This window comes from Macrosteles quadrilineatus, unplaced genomic scaffold (genome assembly GCF_028750875.1).
Source record: "Macrosteles quadrilineatus isolate MER2022 unplaced genomic scaffold, UCM_ALF_1.0 Scaffold_1__1_contigs__length_201487025, whole genome shotgun sequence".
NCBI lineage: Eukaryota > Metazoa > Arthropoda > Insecta > Hemiptera > Cicadellidae > Macrosteles > Macrosteles quadrilineatus.
In genome coordinates this window covers 78054935-78082291 of record NW_026542594.1, presented here as the reverse complement: position 1 = coordinate 78082291, position 27357 = coordinate 78054935, and the positions used below count along the sequence as shown (strand labels likewise).

The 27357-nt window shown below is 35.0% G+C and overlaps 1 protein-coding gene across 1 annotated transcript in view; it reads right to left on the bottom strand.

Moving 5' to 3' along the window:
• LOC129005981 (Kv channel-interacting protein 4-like) overlaps positions 1 to 25676 on the bottom strand; it is a 35119-nt gene extending 9443 nt beyond the window's left edge. The window contains exons 1-4 of the mRNA XM_054435063.1: positions 25575 to 25676; positions 4882 to 5006; positions 2090 to 2159; positions 486 to 556 (exon numbers count right to left, since the gene is read on the bottom strand). Coding sequence (XP_054291038.1) covers positions 486 to 556; positions 2090 to 2159; positions 4882 to 5006; positions 25575 to 25611 — 303 coding nt within the window. The 5' untranslated portion in view covers positions 25612 to 25676. The remainder of the gene's footprint in view (positions 1 to 485; positions 557 to 2089; positions 2160 to 4881; positions 5007 to 25574) is intronic.
• Between the last annotated feature and the right edge of the window lie 1681 nt (positions 25677 to 27357).

Sequence of the window (27357 nt, the reverse complement as noted above, 5' to 3'; positions counted from 1 at the left end):
GTCTATTATCTTAAGTTAGGTTAGATTTTATGATTTGCGTTTTGTTATACAGTAGTACATAAGATAAACCATGCTTTATAAATAGATGAGGGCTGTCTTTGTTAAAATAAAAATAACAAGAAACAAATAGTCATCAATAAAACGTGACCTATATAGAGTGCATGTTACTAACATTACCATTTCATCAACTGATTCATGTAAAGGATGATAAAGCTGTAAGGCGTAGCATGATTTATCCATGTCAGTATACACTACAGTTGCATTGACTTGTACAATATCTCACTTGTCATCACTAACCAGGTTTAAACAGGTAATATTACATTCCAGTTGTATGCTAAGTAAACAACCGACCTTATTTCTTATCATTAAAAGGGTCACTTGGAGTTTCTAAGCGTTTGATACATGTTTAATTTGTAGCTTCAAATAAACCAGTAGTATCATTAAAGCATAGTAATTACGTGTTTCACATACTCTACAAAACTCACCTCAAAGCTTATCTTGCCTGTCTGGGTGTGTTTCATTGTGTTGAACACATAATGGGCGTACTGGCTTGCATCTGAAACGTACACTGATTGTTAGGTTTCAACGTACCAGAGCTGACCACAACGCGGTCACCAACCGAACATGCTTTGTATTCCAACCGCACAATACGTATTCTGGTCCTTGCGATTGGCGAATTCTGGTTTGCTAGTGTGATTGGTAATGAATAATGCTGTTATGTATGTACTGCACTGGTAACTTTTACAGATCAAACTAGAAAGTGTTTTGTAAATAACACCCTGTCTATAACATCCAAAATAGGTTATTCAGTTTTAGAAAAATGAGTATACAAGAATTAAATTGCATTAAACACATTAGAACAGTTTTAGTGTCCTTTTGTGATAAAGGGGATACATTTGGAATATTAAGAATTATAAACTCACTTATACAACTTTGATTTCTTTTAGATTTGCCTCTAATATAGGTTGAATCGTTCCTTGCACATGTCGATTATGGTAGAAGGGAAGCTTACCCTTTAGAATAAAACTATGTAGGTTGTCATTTGAATACACAAGATGTCGCGGGCTCTGTAGAACCAGGTTATACTGCAAAACTAAGTAAAAAATAGCCAGTAACATATTTTCTATATCGGCTTCACTTAGCCATAATCCGTCGTTTGTAATTTTGCAAATATTGTCATTAACTCAAAGACCATTGGTTATTTTATTCGAAACATGGTACACACTTCAACTTTGTTGTTAAAAGTCTGCAGATTTTTTTTTTTCAAAATCCATAAATTTCAAAATTTAGGCCTATTAAAAATTCCATTCAATAAATACAAACGAAATAGCATATTACACTTAAAGGACTCATTGTTTGAAATATAATGACACTTTGATTATAAACACTGGTCAAGAAACAAAAAAGTTATTTCAAACTTTTTTGATAATCTTATTTCCAAAATGGCGGCCATTTAAATTTGCAAAGCTGACTTTCATAAAAAATAGCTGTTAAAACTATACATGGTGTCAAATTTAAAGCAGTTTAAAATTATTCAATTCTAATGGCACTTCTATTGTAAAAGTAACTTATTAAATAAACAAGCTTTGTCAATTTGTGTATAAAGTACCTTTAAAAAGGAAGCTATCTAAAAATTTTTAAGTCATAATAACTAGACAATAGGTAAAATTATAGGAACTACTATTTTTAAGAAACAAGTGTTACTGGCTATTTTTGACTTAAACATTTGGCTTTGCAGACTTCACTACGTACTTTTTTGGAAACCCTGTATAACATTTTTGTCTTTGGGCCTCTTAATTAATCACTGCATCATGATAAAAGTAAAAGTACAAACGTTATAAAAGACAAGAAAAAAGGAATGTTCTAATAAAAATATTTACGTGCTAATTACGAATATATTTTGGACGTATTCATTAAATAGTTAAAACGTAAACCTTGCAGTTTTTAAAAAATTATCAGAATTTGTTTTTATGTGAAAAACTAAAACAAAAGGAAATATTTTTACATAGTGAAATAAAGCATTTATTGGGTATTTGTTGATCATAAATCAAGACTGTAAAAACTACAGTGAAAAACAAAGAACGCTCACCTCCCTGAGGGAAGAACTGCGAGAAAATGTGCTTAAACGACTCCTCGTCCACCATGCCCGTCGGACATTCCTGTGAAGAAAAGTTACCACATTACCCACCAGGTCATCATCGTAACTGTTCAACACTCTCACCTATATCATTTAACAATATGTGTGTGTCTTTACGCACTCTGGCTGTGAAAAAGGGTAAGTTGGGTTTTTGTTGTGAACATTTATTATTTTGTAAAAAGCTACATATTTGGCATTTGGTGTTCTTTATTTTTTTTGTGAGTTACATTACTTTTTTAATTTTACTGCATCTTAGTAACCATAAGAAAATAGTTTATTCTAGTAGAAGTAGTATGGAATAGTAGAAATAGTACTATAGTAGAAAAGCGAGATCTATATAAAATAGTATGTACTAACTATGTAATTGCGTGGCAGCGCTGACCTAGTAAAGAGAGTGTGTTTAAGAATACATTATGGATTTGTTTGTTAAAAAAATTATATTTCATTGCTTTTTACCAAACTATTCACCAAAATACCGCAATTGGTATAAACAATCTGGAATCATCTTTGTACATCATTCAGTGTGCTAAATATGAATATTAAATACATTTAACACAGTGGAAAGCTTAGTTTGTATCAAAGTAACAAAGTACTGGAAACATAACAGTAAAACCTGTAGGTAGTTTCCGTTTCTTAAAGTAACAGAAATATGCGTGTAAATGCTGACGAAAAGGAATTTTCGTGACTGGCATCGACTGCTAAACAAGAAACCCCAAAACCAGTGACAAAGAATTTAAAAATCATTCGATGCTAAGTTTTTTAAACGTAAATAAATATCAAAACGTTAAAAACTTTTTTAACAGTATTATAATGTTTTCATTGAATGAAAAAGTTAATACCTGTACTAGAAACAATGCCGTACTATAAATACCGTACTTGAAGCAAATCAATACTTGAGATGAAACAGCTGAATAGGCTTATATGTTAACTCAATCACACTATTGGGAGGAATACCATCTATAAACTTACACTACATTACTTTATATTTTATTGTTGATCATAAACATAAATGTAGGGCTAGGTTTGGTCAATGGGGTGCCTTGACACTATTTTTGGGGGGCCTTTACAAAAGGAGTATAAATGTAGAAGTAATAACTGGGTCATGGAGCTGTGTTAGGGGGTTTTTCCTAAGAACTGAGCTTATCTCATCAGACCCATTTCAAAAAGATAATTTAAAAAATTCCGATAAGGGAAGCATTTTTACCACCATTTACTACAATACTAACTTAGTAAACCAGTATTTACTCACTAACAATTATAATTGCGTTTGTTGCCTTTAGCAGAGTTAAAACAAAGGTTAAAACTGTAGGAGGGATCAAATTATTTATTGAAAATGTGTTTAAACCGTTTGAAAAACACGATACGCTTATTGCTATTGGTTATTGCTGATTTGTTGTTCCTGTTCTTAGGTATTATTTACTTTATGCAATGTTTCCACTACAAACTAGAACAAAACTAAAGTAAAGACAGTAGCATTGGTGTAATAATACGTTGCAATAACATATCGAAAACAAGTTTTTTTATTTTGTTGGTAGTGTTGTGTCATTAATGTGTTTTTTCATCAATGATCTACATTTGTTTTTCAAAGACAACATAAATTCTAATTCTTGTATTTTTCAATATTTCGTTAAGGTATTTTGGTAGGGAAAGTTAGAATCATATACACCTTAAAAATATACTAGGAACTGAAAAAGAACAACCTTAAAAGCTGTCACTTTCAATATCATTTAACTGGACTAGTCACGGCATTAAAAATTATGAGTTTTTTTTTAAAATTATAAACCTTGAAACCTGACGTTAAGGTGTTAAAAATATCATTTATCTTTTCAAAACATGTTATTGTAATTACCAAACAGAATTTTCTAGGAAATTATAGTGTTTTTATCTAAAATACTACTTTTACACAAAGAGAGTTTGGAAGAAGTTGGGTGGAAGGAAGACCTACATATTGATCAAGTTGTGAAAGAACGCTCAAAACGTGTCCTCGCTAAGCCAACTGAGCGTTTTAGTTTGTGAGTCTATAATCTACAGTTATGTACAGCGCATCTGATCAAACATCTATTCTATAAAAAACAATCTGAAACCCCTTAAACATGACAAGCTAAAAGTTTTAGTTGACTAATTTGTTTAGTTGCAATACAAATGTAAATAATTTTTTTAATTGTTATGTTAACATGCGAGAGTTCTTAGTATACTGATTCCTGATAAAACACTGACAAATATTACAATAGCGAAGACTTGAACAATACGACTAAAACATCGTTTACAGCAAATAAGGAGTTCACTAAACAAAAGATCAACGATGCAATATTTATGATATTGAGGTTAAAATGCAAATTGTAAAAAATCGTAAACTAACAGATAGTTGACAGTGATGGAATGTCAGGGCTTGTGTCTAAAACCGTTCCCTTCTGTTCTGGTTTCTGTAAAAGACTTAAGCTAATCAAATTACAGCCCAGCATTATACTGATAAACAAACACCGTATTACAATGCAAACAAATTAAAAGCAATCTAAAAAAGTCTTGGTTGAAGCAGGCCAATCAAAAGGTTAAAGTGATGAAATACTGAGTAAGAATAATCTCATCAATACAACAAAGTTAATATTAAAACAGACAATTGCTACAGTCACACACTTCAAAAATAATATAATCCTAAAATGTATACTTATCTTTCAAATAATTTCTTTAAATTATATCGCCTCGGTAAACTACTCAGAATATTAATATTGTTGGTACCAACTAACCTGTTTGAAGCCCCTGTAGATAAGCTGTATTTCTTTTCTTGTGAATTTGGTGGTCTTGGTGAGTTTGTTGAGTTCTTCCGGCCGATAGCGAGCGACGTGGATATTGAACTGGTCCAACTCTTCCTCTGTAACAAAAATAACAACTCTAGTCTGATAACAATGAAGTAGAAGAATTGAGCAATTGGCATAGTGCGTTGGTGAAAATCAATATGTATGGAGTAAAATCTTTTACTCTATACATGTTGGGTGTAAATTACTAATATCTGTCAAATACGCCAGCGATTTTACCATGCAAGACTGAAATAGCTTAAAATGAATCATCCGATAATGTTTTACCAACTATTACAGAAACATTAAGTAATAAAGGGACACTAGTCCCATAAACACTAGCCCAATCTGTGTTTGGTTCATTCAACTGGTTTCTCTTTCAATTGACTTCATCTTGTCCATTTAGATGGGAAGTCTACTTCTATATCGAGATGTCAATTTTATTACTCAATCATTTGGCCATTATCTGACTACAATAGAAAAATAAATAAAAAAATTCTAAACAATTTCTTATGTACGCGAATACCAAGTTACGGATGCGGTAAGTGCACTATAGACAATATAGGCTTATATCAACTCTTTCGCAGAGGTAGGGGTTATGATAATATATTTTAAATCCGTTACAACATAAATTGGGACAATTAATTATTATTAATGTAATTAACATACTGTTACATGAGTAAACTGTCCTGATCTACAATTTCGGGATTTAAAACGGCTTTTACACAATATTACTTAACATATTAAAATAAAGGTATAAAATGTAAGGAGGCTAATTGTGTTGTTTGGCGTAATTTTGTAAGGATAACATCTTAAATTATAAAAGTTGATGATAATTATCAATATCATGCCGCCATAAGAACAATCCCCCATAACAAACCCTGCCCCAACAGACCTGGAATCTAAGCAAGTTTCCATTTGCCTGATTTTATTTTCAATTAAATATATTTAAATAACATTATGTTTAACAGGTATCGGTCAAAAATTACTCAAGTTATCGGGCTCACGGACATATAATATTGAAAAGGATGGTATTTTTGGCCTCTGAAGACCTCAAAACGAAAAAGTAAATCGGTCCAGGCCCCTGTCTTACCATGAGAACTATGGTAATAGCTTATTCTCTATGTGGGAAATATCTAAAAAAAAAACAAAAAACAAAAGAAACAATGTACAGTATATGAGAAAATACTTGGAGAGAGAAGAAGTTTGTCAATCGGTCTCGTGAGGTCCATACATGTTACAAACGTTGCCTAATCCCAGACGATGCATTTACAGCACTTTACCCGCAACTTCTCATCCGCGCGGTCTTCGAGGTCAAACTATTTTACAGGAGATGTATTGTTGTCAATATCAATAAATAATGTGAATTATGTTACTTGTAGGCCTATAGTTTGTTTTAAAATTAAATAATCTGATTACCATAAAATATGACTTATAGTACAACAAATGGTTCAGATTAGTTAGTCACAAGGTCAGGGGGACAGTAACCACGTAAGATAAAAAAAAAATCAGGGGTTTCCTCAAGGATGATAAATACCCCCGCCGCAGCAATCCTGCCGACTAAGCCAATTTCCATTTGTGTAAATTGATTTTTAATTAAACCAATTTAAATAACATTAGGATAAATGTGTACCTAGGTTTGCTGCTACAAGGAAACTAATGAAGTGTATTTAAAAAAAATATTAATAGTTTAGTATAAAATAAATAAATTAACCAAGTTTGATCAAAATATATCCATAAGAATAACATTGGAATTTTAAATTTATAGTTTTTTGAAATTTCTCCGTTACCGATAACTGTACAAAAACACTTTGATATACTAAATTGTTTGTTTTTTTTAAGCTTTTTAAAAGGGTCTAGACAGAAATTGGGAAATAGTGACACGGGTATAAGCGATGAGTGAAACAGACAACCTTCTCAATTACGGAACTGTTTACGACCTTTAAACAAAAACATGTATTAAACAAATCGCCCTCGGCTGTGCTGTTAAACAGTTGGAGGTTGGGTGACAAAGCCATTGTTTCCTGGTTGAATTGTGTTTTGTTCGTCGGCAGCACATAACGCCGCAATCGGTTATGAGGGAACAATAGCTCGCGACCGACCGGCTCCTGGGACCGCTCCTGTATCCTGTGTTTATATACCAGATACACGACCAAACCGGGACGGAAATGATTAACATGGTCAAGACAGACTATTTACGACAAGGTAGAAACAGAATTTGATCATTAGCTTGGCCGGTAGGATAATGTCTGGCTAAAAGGTAAATTTGGTAATACAAATAATGACTTTGTAGAGACAGAATGCTTAAAAAATTTTATCTTAGTAAGAGTTTAAAAATGAAGTGTAGGCCTACAGTGTTTTGAAATAAATTCTTTTTATTTTAGTTAGCAAATGTTATTTTTAATATTTTAAAGGTGCAAAGAAGAGTATATGTTAAAAACAATATCCAATCACGTAACTGTCCAAAAAAACTGATTAAAATCTTAATAAAAAACCTGACAATGAAACGCATCTTTCTCAAATAAACGGCAGTGCGTTTCTAAGTAAAACTGTTTATAGAATGGAATCATCATAACTACACTAACCAATTGCTTTTAAACATTATTTTTACACAGCTTCTTAGTTGTAAAACAGTAAAACTGAACTTCATTGGAATTTAACATACAAACAAATTAATTATAAGGGACTCCGGTACGATTACAGGTATTTAGATTGCTAGTGACACTTTTATTAAATCCTCTCTGCATGCAACGGTAATAGGAACAGAATGCTGACGTAAATCACCATTCTGTCAGTATCGATATTCACAATCATGCTGTGTCGTTATCAGTGACGCATTGTCGTTATTCCATCGCCTGGCGACTCATTGATCAATTACATCGACTCTTAGATTATCGCCACTGTAATCGTCGGTGATTTTTTACTACACCACCTGCATTGTATTACTCACGGCAAAACAATAATTGTGTAGCTGAGGACCAGGTTTAATTGAAGACAGAAAAAGAAACGAAACAGATTACAGTATTTATAACTTTGTACAGAAAGTAACTACATTTTCCTCCAGTCACCCTAGAAAGTGGGCTTCCACAGATTAGTACAGAAAGCCTTACTTTGGCGCACAGTTTTACTTTGGCGCGCACCAGTATTCCAACCAAACAAAAGAAAACAGCAGGCTTTCATTATGCACGTAATCCGTGTACGCTTGGAAATAGGTTGGCAACACTTACAGATATCTGGTGCACAGTTTCCCATTTCGTTCAATGTTTGGGTTTAACCTAACCTAAAAACGTGCTGTACAGGGTTTGAAAGACTATCTATTTACATGATTTATAGTAATTGTAGGAGAAATATAATGTGTAACGCGAATGAAAATTGCCTTTGCTGCAATCGAGAAACTTTCCACACTCGCCTACGGCTCGTGCGTAAACATTTCTTTCGTGTGCAGCAAAGTGCCACTCAACGATCAAATATATCACTTTGCCCACTAGCTACACAAAATAACTAACTATTTTCGATGACATCTGCCATAAAAACGATACTTTTCCCCCAGCTTTAACTTAGAGTAAAGGAAAAAAGATCAGCTGATTTTCCCTTGATCTCATTCAGTTCTCTATTTTCCCACTGCGAGGTTTCCTTAACAATTAGTTTTTTAATTTGAATCATCTGTTTTCGTTAAATTTGATGTTCCTGTGTTTGGCTTTACTTATAGAGATGGATAGATTATAACTGGAACACCACTTTGTGTTTAAAAAGCGTGACACTGTTTTTGCTGTTTTTTTTCAGACTTTCCGTTGTTATGTTGGCAATATGATTTGTTGGTTGGGTAGCTTTCAAATTCAATTCATTCCAACCAAACCATGCTGTTTATTTGGGGTTATTTGATGGACTTTTATCAACTATTTATTTGCTCCGAACTATAAAGCTTTCTATAGATCTATTTATTAACTTAGGCCTACAAAATTCCTTTGGCTATTAATTTAGCCCACATAGAACTCAAAGTCATTTCTTAATAAAGATAATTCCTAACTTGTGTTTTATTTCTGTCTAATGAGGTAAGCCTAAGTCTTGATCTTAATCTTATAATATATGAATTATTTTAGGAATAAATAGATTTGGTAAGTTACAATATGAAATTTATTAGTGAAATACAAATATAAGATAAGTTATTGGTTGAATTAGCTATAGGGTCTAACAATGGTAAATTTACAAAATGGTGGGGCTTCCAAAGTGGATAAAAAGATTCTAGGCTATAATAGATATTGGGTTGGTTTCTTCTGAAGTGATTAATATTTAAATATATGAGCTCTTGATCTCAGGGAGGGGTGGTCATGCCGGTTTGAATGATATATTTAGGCTTTATTTAAAATGCAGATAATTTAATTATTGTTCTGAAATAGGCTAGGTTTATGATGATATATTGTAATATGTCAATGTCCAAAGAAAGATTCCAAATGGTTTCACTGAATTTAATGAAATAAAATAAGATTTAAAGATTAAATTTTGAATAAAAGTTCAATTTGAAATATATAGATCTTGATGAGTTAAGTTAATTGGGCCTATTAGGCTATGCTGACTTTGTACAATATGTAATAAATAAAATAAGGGTTGGTTAAAATTTGGTACTTTCAAGGCACTTGTCCCAAATACTTTTGGATGATAAGAAATTTAAAATTTAGATTACACTTTGGGATAAATTTAATTTAAGTCAAGCACAATATCCTATAAAATGATGTTAACACTGTGAAGAGTTGGCCGGATCTGGGGAGAGGCAATGGTTGAAGCTCTGGAAGTCCATGTCCATTGTTGAAATGATGTACAGCAGTTTAATTCACATAAATGACACTTGCCACAGTAATTTTGATTTTCTTTGGATAATTTTAAAAAGTAATACTATATTTAAGATGTTATTATTATATTGCAATTTTCTTACAATTATATATTATTCTAAGTAAATTTGATTATTGCTGATTTTTGATAAGTATAGCATAGATCTGGTGAGAATTGGCATAAATATTATATTGTAACATAAAATATGATGATGCTTCTGTGGGGTGATGGGATATTATGTAACATAGAACAAAACTGGAGAAAATAATACATTAACAAGGAGAAACATGTTAAATAACTGATTAAACTTTGTCAGGGGCATTAACAGACATTATGGGAGAAAATATACAAAATAATAGAGAAATTAATGTTAATGATGAATGAATGACATGTAATATTACATATTGCACGTTAAACCTGTGTGGTCAAAGTAGTTTTGAAACATTATCAATTGTTTTTAATACTAAATACTAATTTTCCTCTTGTCAAGTTTGTGTATTTGTCAAACAATGTTGACACATTTGTTTACCATCAACAACAGGATGACACCATATTCCCTCTAATTTGACAAGTCCAACCAGACCGAGACAGTGTGACCAACAAAGCACAGCAACAAGCGGCCACGGCCATCTTGATAGCATGCTTTTCTCTAATGTTTAACCAGAGAGTAGTGACTCCAGTTATATAATATATTCATCTCTATGGCTTTACCTTCCATCTCGTTTAGTTGTGTCTGTTTTATACCACTTACCTTTTGTCAATGTCGACTATTAAATTATACATAGTGATTCATTCTTTAAAAACGGTTTTTTATTGTCCACCAAAGGGGATACATTGTAATATATGAAAATTATTTTTTAAATACTTTTTAAATTAATCAACGACGTTAAAAAAACATACTTTTAGAACCCACAAAACTTCGAGGAGAGGAATAAGTTCCCGTTCATCAGCTTATGCGACTTACGACCAGGAACTTTTGTATGACTTGTTTAATAAACCAGTCTAACAAAGTTTTCAAATAAAAGGGCTACTCTAAAGTTGTACTTTTATGAAATGTTCTGCATTCACTAAAACCCCTTTAATCAGGGTATTAAGTAAAATTTATTTGGTCGAATCGGAAATTAGTCAAAAATATCATGATTATGATGAATCAGTGATTGACTGCCATATTCAAAATGGTTAGAAAATGATTTATATTATTTTCTAACTATTTTAAATATGGATCAGAGCTTAATTACTGCTAATAATGGTTACAGGGTCGACTGTTTGCGAATTTCCTTATTAGTCCAGGAGCAAACTGCACATATCCAGCTTCCGTGGGATTTTTTGTGAAGGGAATGTGTGACTATGTGGAATCTCTTTATTATATGTCACATAATGGTGTAGTACCGGGTGTTTACCCTCAAATTGCGGGGTTTGGTTTTTATGACGTCTTAAATCCAAGATGGCTGCCATGTGTGACATCTATTCAATAAATTAATAATAACTCTTTCCAGAGTAAAATAATCGAATTTAATTTATACCATTGAATTCAGCTCAAAAAATCAAACAATTTGGTGTTTTGAATCATTGCTCTATGACAATTGGTTACCGAGATATTGAAGGCGGAAAACACAGAACATTGTCCCCAAGCAAGACCCCACTACCCCCATGTTATCCTTATGGGGAAAAAATAAAATTGTATATCTAGCTTAATACTCAGCATATCTTAATAATAATTGGTATGTGGCTTCATTTAGTAGAGATCTACTTGATTATGGCCTAAAATCCCCCATTTTTACATTTCCGTGACAGCAAACCTGCATACTTACTTCCCATGGTTTTCTTATGGTCAATATTTTTGCATGCTTGTCCATGAACATACTTTGAGAAATGATGATGTGTGGCTCCATTTTAATTATTATTTGAAGCATTTGCAATTTGTTGAGTATACAGGTCTGCTGCTACGGGGGTATTGTAGCTATAAACAAATTACAGGTATTAGAAAATAAAATAAATTAGACTATAGTTGTGAGGCAAATGTAATTTTGTAGGATATTGAATTAAGCAATTGTATGATTGGTGGTGATAGATAGGTAATGACATATAGAATTGTGTACTACCGGGTGTTTTGTCTGAAAGTGTGGCCTAGCTAGTGTTCTTGGCCCGCCGTCTTGGATCCACCATATTGGATATTAATACAAATTTTTAAATCTAATGCTGGTGTTGTGACTCATTATTATAAACTAGATATTTACGCTAATTTCAATTCCGAAAACCGTTTGTAATAGTATATTTCATTACTAGGGCCGAAAGTGGCATTTTCCCGCGCGTGCTCAAGTTTTTTGTATGAGGCGAAGCCGAACACAGGGAACTCCAATTTCACGTGTGAGGCGAAGCCGAGTATGTGAGAGCTATTTTCACGTACGAGGCGAAGCCGAGGATGGGAATAATGGAGCAAGTGCCGGATAATAACTTTCGGCACGAGTTATGAACGATACTTTTAATCACGACGCAAAAATACACAAACACAGAATAGCAGACCTCAGTAATATTACAATAATTATCTATCAAATAGTTTGTTTGAACATAAAAATAAAATAAAATCTTCTAAAAGTAAACCTATGTTCATTTTTGTTTAGTTTTTAAAACATAAAAATAAAATGAAATACTCTAAAGGAAACCTGCGTACATTTCTCAATACTTCAAACATCAAAATAAAAGAATAAAACGATTTTGAACAATACATACAGCTGATTTAAATCATTAAGTTAAACCCACTGAGCTATAATTCTAACTGGAGGTAGCACTGAATGTCAAAGATGCGTGTCGCCAGCCGCCATGTTTGCGTGAGGTGTGAGTTATAAGAAGCCATATTATTGCTATGGCTATTATTATACTTGGCTTAAAATACCTACTTTGTATGGTCGCCATTTCAAAGAAAATTATTAAAGTATTAAAAGTATTCAAGTATGACAAAAATACTCACTGCTATACCAACCTAGTTATAAGAAGCCATGTTATTGCTATGGTAAGAAAACTTACTGCTATACCAACCTAACAAAATCAGCGACTCGCTTTTGACAGACTTCTGCCATGGCAGTGCTACCTCCAGTTATAATTTTAGCTCAGTGGTTAAACCTTAACCAAACACTAGCGCGCGTAGTGAATAAATGAAAAACTAATTGAGAGCGAGGGATAGTAAATATAGAGCGACGGAAAATCAGCTGATCGATTTTCCCTCGCCCTAAATTAGAGCTTGAAAAACGGCTACTTTCATTGATGTCAGCTGTTATCGAAAATAGTTACTTTCGGTGAGGAGTGATGAAATAGTTATTTGTGCAACTAGTGAGAAAAGTGAGCAATTGACTCACTCGAGAGAAATCCTTACTCACGAGCAGTAGGTGAGTGAGGAATGGTTTCTCGAGTGAGGCAATTGTACTTTGAACTCGAGTTGCACATTATACTTTTCCTACAGTTACCATAAAACCATGATTTGTTACCATAATTTATGAAGAAACATAACCTATTTTTGCACAGTGAACTTTTAATATAACATTTAATGTGAAGTGACAAATACAACAGTACAACAGCTGACCAGCTGATTTACAGCCAGTGCTGCCAACGTATTTCGCGCGCATACGACGTTGCCTGCATGTTACGTGCTCACTATTTCGTGCCTTCACGTTGCAAATCTGGAGTGAGACAATGTTAACATTGTCTCACTGATGAGCGAATTGGCCACTTTGCTTTCTCAAATAAGTGAGAGAACATGTACATTGTTAGGTAACTGTAGGAAAAGATATTTAAAAACATATTTCAGCATTGAAATCAGCATGAAAATCTAGTTCATAATGATGTGTCACAACACTAGCATTGCATAAAAAAAGTTATTAATATCCAATATGGCAGATCCAAGATGGCGGCTGAAAACACCAGCTTGGCCACACCATAAACAAGCATGCAAAAAATTTTCCATAAGAAAACCATGGGGAGTAAGTATGCAGGTTTGCTGCCACGGAAATGTAAAAATGGGGGATTTTAGGCCATAATCAAGTAGATCTTTACTAAATGAAGCCACATACCAATTATTATTAAGATATGCTGAGTAATAAGCTAGATATACAATTTTATTTTTTCCCCATAAGGATATCATTGGGGTAGTGGGGTCTTGCTTGGGGACAATGTTCTGTGTTTTCCGCCTTCAATATCTCGGTAACCAATGGTCATAGAGCAATGATTCAAAACACCAAATTGTTTGATTTTTTAAGCTGAATTCAATGGTATAAATTAAAATTAGATTATTTTACTCTGGAAAGAGTTATTATTAATTTAATGAATAGATGTCACACATGGCGGCCATCTTGGATTTAAGACGTCATAAAAACCAAACACCATTATGTTACATATAATAAAGAGATTCCACATAGTCACACATTCCCTTCACAAAAAATCCCACGGAATACAGTTTGCCCCCCGACTATATAGGGAAGAAGCTATTAATTTTAGTAACAATCAGTAACTTTAGCTGAATAGTTAACACCAGGGCCAGGATAGAATGCCGTTATAAACAAGCTTACTACAGTACTCAGCACAGTAAAGGTAATGCAATACAAAGGTTATCATCATTGAGGAAGGTAGTCATACACCTTGTTTGATAGTGACTTTTAGTGACAGTAATTTTGAACAAGGGAAATTGAACCAACCACCAAATGTTTCATCCGGGGATCTGAGGTGGTTGAAATCCCAATACTTCGACCTACATGAAATACATTTTCATGAGTATACATTTGCATCCTACAATACTAAGATAGGGTGATATATAAGACCCATGATTTATGTATTATAATAAAGGACGAAAATCTAGGCAGGTAAAACCGTAAAGAATGTTGCTATTAAATAAATGTAAAACACGAAAAATATTCCGCAAGAGTAATTTTGGTAAATCATTAAAAAGTGACTTTGAACTATACATAAGTAACCACAAACCTTAGTAAACAAACTGTTAACATATTCAAATGTAAACTAAAATATACACATGAGATACCACTTCAATCTTTTCGAAGCAACTGCACACAGCAGTATGATACAACTATAAGAAAACGAATTAATAATATAATTGACAATAATAAAAAGTAAATCCATTGGTAATATTAAGCATTTTCTATGGCACAAGCTATTTGTTTTTTTAATAAAAAATTATTGTCATTTTGAGGCAAGTAGCATAAGCATCGAAGTGATCATATAAAAAAATTTATTTTCGTACTACACAGTCAACAGTTTTTTTATAATACGTATTATAGATAATATCTGATTTTCTCTCCTTACTCAATATTCAAAAAGCCAATTAAAATATTAAAAACAAAAAATACATTATGTAGTGGTAGTTTTAACTGAAATATATTTATTTCCAAGGCAGTAGAGTAACTGCCCTGGTTGTCAAATGAGAAAAGCCCAGAAGGGAAATTGGCACCGAGCAACACTCGTCACAATCTCCTGCTGTGGTTTTATTTTTCCTGACTTACGTTTATACATTGTTTGTGTTTACTCTCATCAGGTGTATAAAGTTCCTTGTTTTTGAAATAAGAAAAGTAAGAAAACTTACGCCAATTTTCTATAACGCCTCATTCATATGGATCAGATCTGATCATATGGATCAAATATTGTCCAGAGAAAATCTTTTGATTGGACCTATGTGACTATCTACCGTATATACCGTAGGTTAATCCATTTAACTATGTTCAAATCCAGTACAATATGGTGTTTAATATTGATGGTTATAAATTAAGTTGAAAACTAATGTAATACGTGTGATTGAACAACTATTATGATTTTTTAAAACGTTTTTATTAGCTCACTTTCTTGTCCAGTACAAATTTTACAATCAATTTTATACGAAGTTCCCGATGAGCTAGATACTTGAAACTTGAAATATAGCTCACAAATGGATGACAGTGCAATATTATATAATTTAATTTTCATATTTTCCTTGGGCTATGCCCTATGAGCTTGTTTTTATTAACTCGCTTTTTTTTGCAAATTTTGATACTTTCCGATGAGCTAGAGACTTGAAACTTGAAACATAGCTCACAAATGGATGACAATGCAATATTATATCATTTAATTTTCATAATTCCCTTGAGCTACGCCATATGGGCTTCAAAAATTTTCATGTTTACATTTTGAATTAATGTAATTATATCAAGTACCTGGGGACCGAGCTTTGCTCGGGGAAAATTATTAGTTTACTCTGAAAAGTATTGCAGATACATTAATCCACTCCCAATCTCCACACTACTCACCTTCACTACTAACTTCACCACTCCCTACGTCGTGGACCTGTTTGCCCTCCTTCCCTATACCATTTTAGAATTGCAGATACATAAATGCCACAGACAGTTCCCAAACTCTGAACTGCTAGCATTACTACTTCCTACACCATTTCCTACGTCATGGACCTGTTTTCCTCCCTTCTCGTAGCATTTTAGGATTGTAGATACCTTAACGTAATTCCCATAAACAGTTCCCAGACTCCAGACTGCTCACCTTTACTACTTCCTTCACCACTTCCTACGTCGCGGACCTGTTTCTATCCCTTCCAACAGCATTTTAGGATTGCAAATAATCGTCATTAACAGTTCCAAAACTTCGGGCTGCTTGCCTTTACTACTTCCTTCACCTCTTCCTACGTCGCAGACCTGTTTCCCTCCATTCCCATAGTATTTTAGGATTGTAGATACCTTAATCTAATCGTCATAAACATTTCCCGCACTCCGGACTGCTTACCTTTACTACTTCCTTCACCACTTCCTATGTCGCAGACCTCTTTCCATCCCTTCCCATAGGATTTTAGGATTGTATATTCCTTAATCTAATTGTCATAAACAGTTTCCACACTCCAGACTGCTTGCCTTTACTACTCCCTTCACCACTTCCTACGTCGCAGACCTGATTCCCTCCATTCCCATAGCATTTTAGGATTGTAGATACCTTAATCTAATCGTCATAAACATTTCCCGCACTCCGGACTGCTTACCTTTACTACTTCCTTCACCACTTCCTATGTCGCAGACCTCTTTCCATCCCTTCCCATAGGATTTTAGGATTGTAGATTCCTTAATCTAATCGTCATAAACAGTTTCCACACTCCAGACTGCTCGCCTTTACTACTTCCTTCACCACTTCTTACACCGTGGACCTCTTCCCTTCCCTTCCCATAGCATTTTAGGATTGTAGATAACTTGATCTAATCCTTATTAACAGTTCCCACACTCCGGACCGCTAATCTTTACTACTTCCATCACCACTTCCTACGTCGTGAACCTGTTTCCCTCCCTTCCCATAGAATTTTAGGATTGCAGATTCCTTAATCTAATCGTCATAAACAGTTTTTACACTCCAGACCGCTCGCCTTTACTACTTCCATCACCACTTCCTACGTCGTGAACCTGTTTCCCTCCCTTCCCATAGGATTTTAGGATTGCAGGTTCCTTATTCTAATCTTCATAAACAGTTTTCACACTCCAGACTGCTCGCCTTTACTACTTCCTTCACCACTTCCTACGTCGCGGACCTGTTTCCCTCCATTCCCATAGCATTTCAGGATTGTAGATTCCTTAATCTAATCGTCATAAACAGTTTTCACACACCAGACTACTCGACTTTACTACTTCCTTCACCACTTCCTATGTCGTGGACCTCTTCCCTTCCCTTCCCATAGCATTTTAGGATTGCAGACTCCTTAATATAATCGTCATAAACAGTTCCAACACTCCGAACAGCTCGCCTTGACTACTACCTTTACCACTTCCTACGTCGCGGACCTGTTTCCCTCCATTCCCATAACATTTTAAGATTGTAGATTCCTTAATCTAATCGTCATAAACAGTTTCCACACTCCAGACTGCTCGCCTTTACTACTTCCTTCACTACTTCCTACGTCGCGGACCTGATTCTTTCCCTTCCCATAGCATTTTAGGATTGTAGATAACTTGATCTAACCGTTATAAACAGATCCCACGCTCCACACTGCTGCCCTTGACTATAGAATCGAGTAATCTTCAGTATAATCTTTGCTCAATAGTAACAACTGATGTTTTTTCCTTTTGTACTGTATTTTGTTTTGCTAGTATACTGTGGATAGACAAACTACAAGTATTTTGTTTACTTTTTCCTTGTTATTTAATTCAGCCAACATGGTTACCTAGCAACCCATAAGACTAATGTTAAAAAAATGTGATTATCAGTTTCATTTTTCTACGTAATTAGATTTTTGTTGGCAGTTCTAACTGTAGTAAACTCGTTTTTAGGCCAAAAATAATCTATTTACAACATTTGAAGAAAATCGTCGGAGCCGTTTTCGAGATCTTGGTGCAAGCAAGCAAGCAAGCAAGCATACATACATACATACAAGCAAACATTGCTCGTATTAGAGTATAGGATTAATTTAAGTCAGCTGTGAATACTTAAATTTGACAGTTCGAAGAGCAGAGGTTAAGAGGTACAGGTTATGCTCCCAAGAGATTCTTTATAAAAAAAAACATTTCAAAATAAAGATAAACAATCTGATTGCAGATATAAAGGTGTTTGTTAATAATGTCAATTGTTATTTATTTAGTATTCTATAAAGTAAACAATAAATTTAATAGATTGATATATTTATAGTTAGTAGGTAGGCCATACATTCAATCTAATACATAATTATATAAAAAGAAACTCAAATAAACCTTAGAAGTCACACATGCCTCTGTCTTAATCTGATATAGATGCTTGAAATATATTTAACATCCACAAACATTAAAAACTAAAAAGTAGAAAATAATTTATAAATAAAAAACTTTTTAAAACAAAACATTTTTAAGCGCACTAAAAAGTAGAAAATAATTTATAAATATGTGGAGAGTATAAATACTTGTAAGATTTAAAACGAAAAACGTTGGGTGCATGCAATTGATAATAATACATTAGTTCAATAGGTGAAGGTAATTGTAAATAATCTATTTTATGCACCCGACGTTTTTCGTTTTAAATCTTACACGTATTTATACTATCCACATATTTATAAATTATTTTCTAATTTTTAGTGCGTGTAAAAACGTTTTGTTTTAAAAAGTTTTTTATTTATAAATTATTGCGATTTATCGTCGCAATTAATGTATTCTAAACCCGAGATGGTTAAAATATCTTTTAAATTGTTGTCAAGGTTTTATTTTGGCTTGGACTAGCACCCGCTGTATAACTAATCTGTTGTTTGGTACTATTATTTTTATTTTTATAATTTTTTGGAATTTTTAGTCGCATGTTGGCTCCAAGATTCTTGTGGTATAAAGTAGTCCAGTGGTCCTATACACGTGATACACAGGTCCGTCCAATCTCCCACATGATGGGATTTCTTCATATCTTGTTGGGTCCAGTTTTACTACAGGATGTGGACCTTCATAATGTGTTATTCGATGGTAAAATTATATTTTAAACCATGAAAAAAATATGCTGAAGTGCGAGGAAAAAGGGGTGAATGATAGACAGTAAATATAAAATATTATTGATTCCTTAAACAACGAGACCAACATGGTAAGTTGTGCATTATTAACTTTGTTTGGAGGTACCGATAAAAATCTTAGATATCAAAACGAATTTTCAATTAATCCTTAATTTGATGTCTTAAACCCACATTGCCAAAATCAAAATTACTGATAAATAACTATAATTTAAAAATATGATAATCACATTTGAAATAAACTCAACTTAAATAAATAGTAAATTAAAATCTGAGGTTTATGTTATGATAGTGATTTCGTTTTTTAATACACACTAGATATTAGTTAAACCATTAAGAATTAACCTGTCACTATAAAACACTTAATGAACTTGTCCATTGAAAAGGCGTTTTTTCTTACTATGGAGAGTTGTTTGAATTAAAGCCAAGAAGTTACAAACGCCCGTACCGAGAAGTCACAAAATTTATATTGTTGTATTGAAAATTAATTTGTCCTTCCTTAGCTATAGCTGCTAACATATTTTATACAATAGCAACATGATTCCTAATCTAAACACACAGATACATAGTGTTTATATTGTTTAGGTTGTAGCCTGGATCCAGCACGACCTTTTCTAGGTTACAAACACCTGCAGGGCTTGCTACTTAGAGACAGAGATACATAGTGTTTATATTGTTTAGGCTGTAGCCTGGATCCAGCACGACCTTTTCTAGGTTACAAACACCTGCAGGGCTTGCTACTTAGAGACAGAGATACATAGTGTTTATATTGTTTAGGCTGTAGCCTGGATCCAGCACGACCTTTTCTAGGTTACAAACACCTGCAGGGCTTGCTACTTAGAGACAGAGATACATAGTGTTTATATTGTTTAGGCTGTAGCCTGGATCCAGCACGACCTTTTCTAGGTTACAAACACCTGCAGGGCTTGCTACTTAGAGACAGAGATACATAGTGTTTATATTGTTTAGGCTGTAGCCTGGATCCAGCACGACCTTTTCTAGGTTACAAACACCTGCAGGGCTTGCTACTTAGAGACAGAGATACATAGTGTTTATATTGTTTAGGCTGTAGCCTGGATCCAGCACGACGTTTTCTAGGTTACAAACACCTGCAGGGCTTGCTACTTAGAGACACAGATACATAGTGTTTATATTGTTTAGGTTGTAACCTAGATCCAGCACGACGTTTTCTAGGTTACAAACACCTGCAGGGCTTGCTACTTAGAGACACAGATGTCTTTTGTTTATATTTCCATTGTGTTAGATGCACTTAACGCTTATCTACATTTACAAATCAACATTTCTAGGTTACGAAGCACTGCATGGATGCCCCCTCGTCGTTTAGAGACACAAGTCATGCTGTTCAGAGTTTATTCATGGGTCGCGGCAGTGAATTAAAGCAGTTTTAACGAGACCCTCGCCTCTCTTTACTAGATCACGTATTTGCACTATTTATGTACCTTATTACATACAGTAGAGCCATGTTTAGCAAAGGAAAGAGTGTAGTTTCATTAAAGCATATTTGAATAAATACGCATTAATTTCCTTTTAGTTTTAATTTATTTAAATACTTAATTATTCAGTAAACTTGTCATTTTAAGTATGCATAGCATTACGAAATGTTTGAAAATGATTGATTTAATCAGGTAAAGTTAGGGCCACATGGCCATCTTTTACACTTAACCTGTTCAAATGTTTGATTGTTGTTTAAATAAGTCGTTCTAACGAACATATAATAAATCCCAGAAGACTGTATTAAGTTTCGGTAGGGAAAATGAAATTGTGAAATTGGTACTGTATTTAGATACGGTTTGAATCTGTAATCTGTAATGAAAGTATAGTATAGTAATCTTATAGATATTCATAAAATAAAAAATTTCTCTACAAGTGAAGAATCAGTTATAATTTTCTCTTGAAGAAATTCAAATATGTAATAAAATGTCGAAGAAAATGTTTTTTTTTACCATTTAACTACAGATTCATTCTTTAATTTTTTGTTAAACATTTGAACATTGACGTCAATTGTACGTTCGATATAGAAATGCATGGACTTCGCATGAACTTTATGAAAATACAGTATAGATACACATAACCATCCCTTTACTAAAGGTAAAACATATGTGTTTATTTTAAATTATCGCACAAATTTAAAGACCTAGAAAGACTAAATGTACCAAATAAAAAAAACATATTTAAGATTAGATGTTAGTGGTGGACTTTCAATTTTACATTAAATATTATGTACGCAGATCTCATGGTCAGTAAACACTGCTATATGCTTGTGATTAAAAGCTAAGCCCTTTTCACACAGATAACCAACAAGTTTTAAAACGGGAAAGCTGTTGAATAACTTACACGCCTCTAGGTTGAGATTTTCATTTCTCGTTAAGTTGCCGGTCGCCGTAAGTGAATTAGAGCAGTTTTATGCCTCCCGCTGTACCACTTATACCGTCGCTACGATCTTTTAACACGCGCAAGATAAAAAATAGTGAGATTACTTCGGAAATGTGAGAGATCTAAATTAATACCAAATGAATACTTTTACAGCTTAAATTATAGTTAACTAGAAAATTCAAAATATGTCGGTTACATAGTTATGACGAGAGTTTTAGTTTATATTTCAATAAAACGTAATCATTAGAGAATTTAGTTATTAAGTTACCAGGAGAATGAACTTATTAATTAAATCATATTTTTTTGAATAACAGGCTATAAAACATGAAAAAGTCAAATGGGCCTAAATATTTTTGAAACATAGTAAATAAACACAAAAAATAAAACTAAAATATAACTCTTTTCTGTATTACTTAATTTGTTTTTGTTATGGAATTTGTAGACATAGGAAACTGCTGCTTGTGTGTCTGCTGGGTTACTAGTCCAGAGAATTGGTGTTTTGGGAGAATTGGATAAGTGTGGATTTAATGTTAATTACTGTTGGGATTTACCACACAAGTATGGTACAGTACCAGGGCTGGGTACCTCGCGACCAGTCCGTTTCTCATTATAGGACTCAGTAATAACACTGGGAAGGATTAACACACGAGTATGGTACCAGGGTTGGGTACCTCGCGACCAGTCCGCTTCGCATTATAGGACTCAGTAATAACACTGGGAAGGATTAACACACGAGTATGGTACCAGGGTTGGGTACCTCGCGACCAGTCCGCTTCGCATTATAGGACTCAGTAATAACACTGGGAAGGATTAACACACGAGTATGGTACCAGGGTTGGGTACCTCGCGACCAGTCCGCTTCGCATTATAGGACTCAGTAATAACACTGGGAAGGATTAACACACGAGTATGGTACCAGGGCTGGGTACCTCGCGACCAGTCCGTTTCTCATTATAGGACTCAGTAATAACACTGGGAAGGATTAACACACGAGTATGGTACCAGGGTTGGGTACCTCGCGACCAGTCCGCTTCGCATTATAGGACTCAGTAATAACACTGGGAAGGATTAACACACGAGTATGGTACCAGGGTTGGGTACCTCGCGACCAGTCCGCTTCGCATTATAGGACTCAGTAATAACACTGGGAAGGATTAACACACGAGTATGGTACCAGGGTTGGGTACCTCGCGACCAGTCCGCTTCGCATTATAGGACTCAGTAATAACACTGGGAAGGATTAACACACGAGTATGGTACCAGGGTTGGGTACCTCGCGACCAGTCCGCTTCGCATTATAGGACTCAGTAATAACACTGGGAAGGATTAACACACGAGTATGGTACCAGGGCTGGGTACCTCGCGACCAGTCCGTTTCGCATTATAGGACTCAGTAATAACACTGGGAAGGATTAACACACGAGTATGGTACCAGGGTTGGGTACCTCGCGACCAGTCCGCTTCGCATTATAGGACTCAGTAATAACACTGGGAAGGATTAACACACGAGTATGGTACCAGGGCTGGGTACCTCGCGACCAGTCCGTTTCGCATTATAGGACTCAGTAATAACACTGGGAAGGATTAACACACGAGTATGGTACCAGGGTTGGGTACCTCGCGACCAGTCCGCTTCGCATTATAGGACTCAGTAATAACACTGGGAAGGATTAACACACGAGTATGGTACCAGGGCTGGGTACCTCGCGACCAGTCCGCTTCGCATTATAGGACTCAGTAATAACACTGGGAAGGATTAACACACGAGTATGGTACCAGGGCTGGGTACCTCGCGACCAGTCCGTTTCTCATTATAGGACTCAGTAATAACACTGGGAAGGATTAACACACGAGTATGGTACCAGGGTTGGGTACCTCGCGACCAGTCCGCTTCGCATTATAGGACTCAGTAATAACACTGGGAAGGATTAACACACGAGTATGGTACCAGGGTTGGGTACCTCGCGACCAGTCCGCTTCGCATTATAGGACTCAGTAATAACACTGGGAAGGATTAACACACGAGTATGGTACCAGGGTTGGGTACCTCGCGACCAGTCCGCTTCGCATTATAGGACTCAGTAATAACACTGGGAAGGATTAACACACGAGTATGGTACCAGGGTTGGGTACCTCGCGACCAGTCCGCTTCGCATTATAGGACTCAGTAATAACACTGGGAAGGATTAACACACGAGTATGGTACCAGGGCTGGGTACCTCGCGACCAGTCCGTTTCGCATTATAGGACTCAGTAATAACACTGGGAAGGATTAACACACGAGTATGGTACCAGGGTTGGGTACCTCGCGACCAGTCCGCTTCGCATTATAGGACTCAGTAATAACACTGGGAAGGATTAACACACGAGTATGGTACCAGGGCTGGGTACCTCGCGACCAGTCCGTTTCGCATTATAGGACTCAGTAATAACCCTGGGAAGGATTAACACACGAGTATGGTACCAGGGTTGGGTACCTCGCGACCAGTCCGCTTCGCATTATAGGACTCAGTAATAACACTGGGAAGGATTAACACACGAGTATGGTACCAGGGCTGGGTACCTCGCGACCAGTCCGCTTCGCATTATAGGACTCAGTAATAACACTGGGAAGGATTAACACACGAGTATGGTACCAGGGCTGGGTACCTCGCCACCAGTCCGCTTCGCATTATAGGACTCAGTAATAACACTGGGAAGGATTAACACACGAGTATGGTACCAGGGTTGGGTACCTCGCGACCAGTCCGCTTCGCATTATAGGACTCAGTAATAACACTGGGAAGGATTAACACATGAGTATGGTACCAGGGTTGGGTACCTCGCGACCAGTCCGCTTCGCATTATAGGACTCAGTAATAACACTGGGAAGGATTAACAGACGAGTATGGTACCAGGGTTGGGTACCTCGCGACCAGTCCGCTTCGCATTATAGGACTCAGTAATAACACTGGGAAGGATTAACACACGAGTATGGTACCAGGGCTGGGTACCTCGCCACCAGTCCGCTTCGCATTATAGGACTCAGTAATAACACTGGGAAGGATTAACACACGAGTATGGTACCAGGGTTGGGTACCTCGCGACCAGTCATGTTGTATCCATCGGCGTGTTGACAACAACTTGGGGAGTATAATTGCCCAAGTTCAAGTAAGTAAGCCTAAAGTAGTTTTTTACATTTTTGTTTATAGGTCTACCTAAATCGCATAAGAGTGTCATGTTAAGGAAAATATCAGAATGCATTCTCAAAAACCACCTTATATTTGTAGAATATAGGACGAGTAACAAACGCCCAACACAAACAACTACTTTTGGCAATGTTTTGATATAATTAAATGAGGAATACTAGGTTGAAAACGACGCTTTTCATAATGTTAAATGTACAAAATTTAAGAAAACACACGGTAAATATGATACCAGTGATAACTAGAGGTATATTAAATTTTAGAGGTGGTTAAGACAGTAACTCATACTTTGATAGTTAAAACTTTATGGGCTAAAAAGGTGTTTTCTCACCTTAACAGCAAGCAGAATTATAAGAAAATAATGCACAATTATAAGAAAATATAGAATATTTGATATGAAATTGGGTTGCAAGTTTAAATATCAAATAAAGCTTTTGTTGAAATAAATTTGCCCGTTTATAGAACTAATCATCCATCTTCGTGAAAACGATATTTCGTTCAGTGACAGTTACAAGTCCCACAGTTAAAGGGGAATAATTTAAACGGTTTATCTCTTCATTTAAATACGTTTATCGTGTGTATTTCTCACTTATTCAAATGACTGAAGCAAAAACGGCCGAATATTTAATTGTCTAAAAAATTACATTTCTTATTTCTATGAAGGGGTTTACTACGACTATCCTTTAATTAGTGTTAAAAAATATAATATATAAGTCATGACCACTTAACTGTGTAAAACTATTATATTATTCTGCACAGCTTACCAGAGGGCGCAGAGAAGTCGACGTCCTCGGAATACATTTAAACTACATGAAAAAGGAAAGGTAAAAATGTCACAGAGAATGTTCCAAAAATCGTCAACAAAGAGACTTTAGTGTCGCGGTCCTCCGAATAGAAGAAACTTCAACTGAGACCGCACGAGTCTGATGTATGGTTTCAGGGAAGCCCAGCACTGAGTACACTGCCAATCCCATTCCGTATCAAGTTTCGCAGAAAAAAGGAATATAGCTTAACTAATAGTATTAAGATGGCCAAGTATATGATACTTTGCAGCTTATTTATGCTTTATACTGTAAGTTCTACTAATTTAAACAAGTTCAATGTTATTTCATTGATGAAAAGCAATTAACATGCATTTTAATTAGCTAATTACATTCTTTGAATAGTCAAGGCACAGCTATCGCTAGGTAAACGTTAAAGCAAATTTAAACGCTTGATTACATTCGGCGCAAAACTGATTATTACTATCGAAGTTGAGAGAATATAACTAAAATATGTTTTTATATATTCATGCTGATTATTAAGACACATGAAGACACATATTTTCTATATTTTCGAAGTTGTATCCACCTATCAAGAACCTTATTTGTATCTAACATGATATTTCACCTCACTAATGATACAAATGATCTAGAGCCGGCAAAAGATCATTTTTTGCCCTAGGAAAGAAATATACTATTGCTATTCATCTTCGATTGCATTCGGTAAGAAAAAGTAAACACGTTTAAAAAAGTGATGCAAAAGGACAGTGGTGGGTCTGGGGGGGGGGGGGGCTAGAGGCTAAAACTCCCCATTGGATAAATAAATTTAAACACTACTTCGACCTAAAATCGTAATGGTGGTTTTCTTTACAGTTCTAGAAAGTGACCATTAATCATCAACCACCAAATTTTAAAATAAATCCCCCCGGACCCCATCCTTTCATTCTACACCCCGTACCCCCCGTTAGCCCATCACCTTGAACAAGGTCCCAGAACCTCCACTGGGCAAAGATTGACGAGCTTCTGCACCAAACACGATGTATAAAACCCCTATGGAAACATGGCAGTTGATGGGTTACCGTACTTAATAAAACTAATTAATTATAAAATAAAAACAAAACATATTTATGATGTATACAAATAATTTTCATTTCAGTTGATGGGGTTTTGAAATAAATGGCTCCATAATAAAAAATCCAACTTCTATTTAAAATCTTATTTTTCACCACACTATGATGTTTTACATACGTTAATTAGAGGCTGAAAGTTACGTTTTGCTGGCCATGCCAGCTGTCATCGTCATACGGGGACCGAGCAAGTTTTTACATCCCTAGGGCCTCAAAATCAGCTGCCAGCTTGCATATTACTCTTTGCTGCACGGAACCATCCCTAGATCTGTGACCCCATGTTGCACGGAACTATGACAAATGCAAAAATGCTTGTTTTTAATTGTTTTGACCTATCACCTAGCAACGTATAACTTAAATAAATTATGGGAAAACAACTTTATATTGTATAACGAAACCATAAGTTCATTTTCCATTTAGAATAAGTATAATCAGTAATAAACTTACCTCTATAATCATGAAAGTATCAATGATAACAGTAAACACCAACACGATCACATGTGAATGTCTCTGAACACAATAAATAAATAGGTTTCCCTCAAATACCCACATACCCTATCTAGTGGTGATGTGTTGAACTACAGGGGAACAGTTCCGAAATAATAGCGCTGTGTGTCTGGTTGGAAAAAAATAATCATGTGGTGTTACACAAAGTGTAA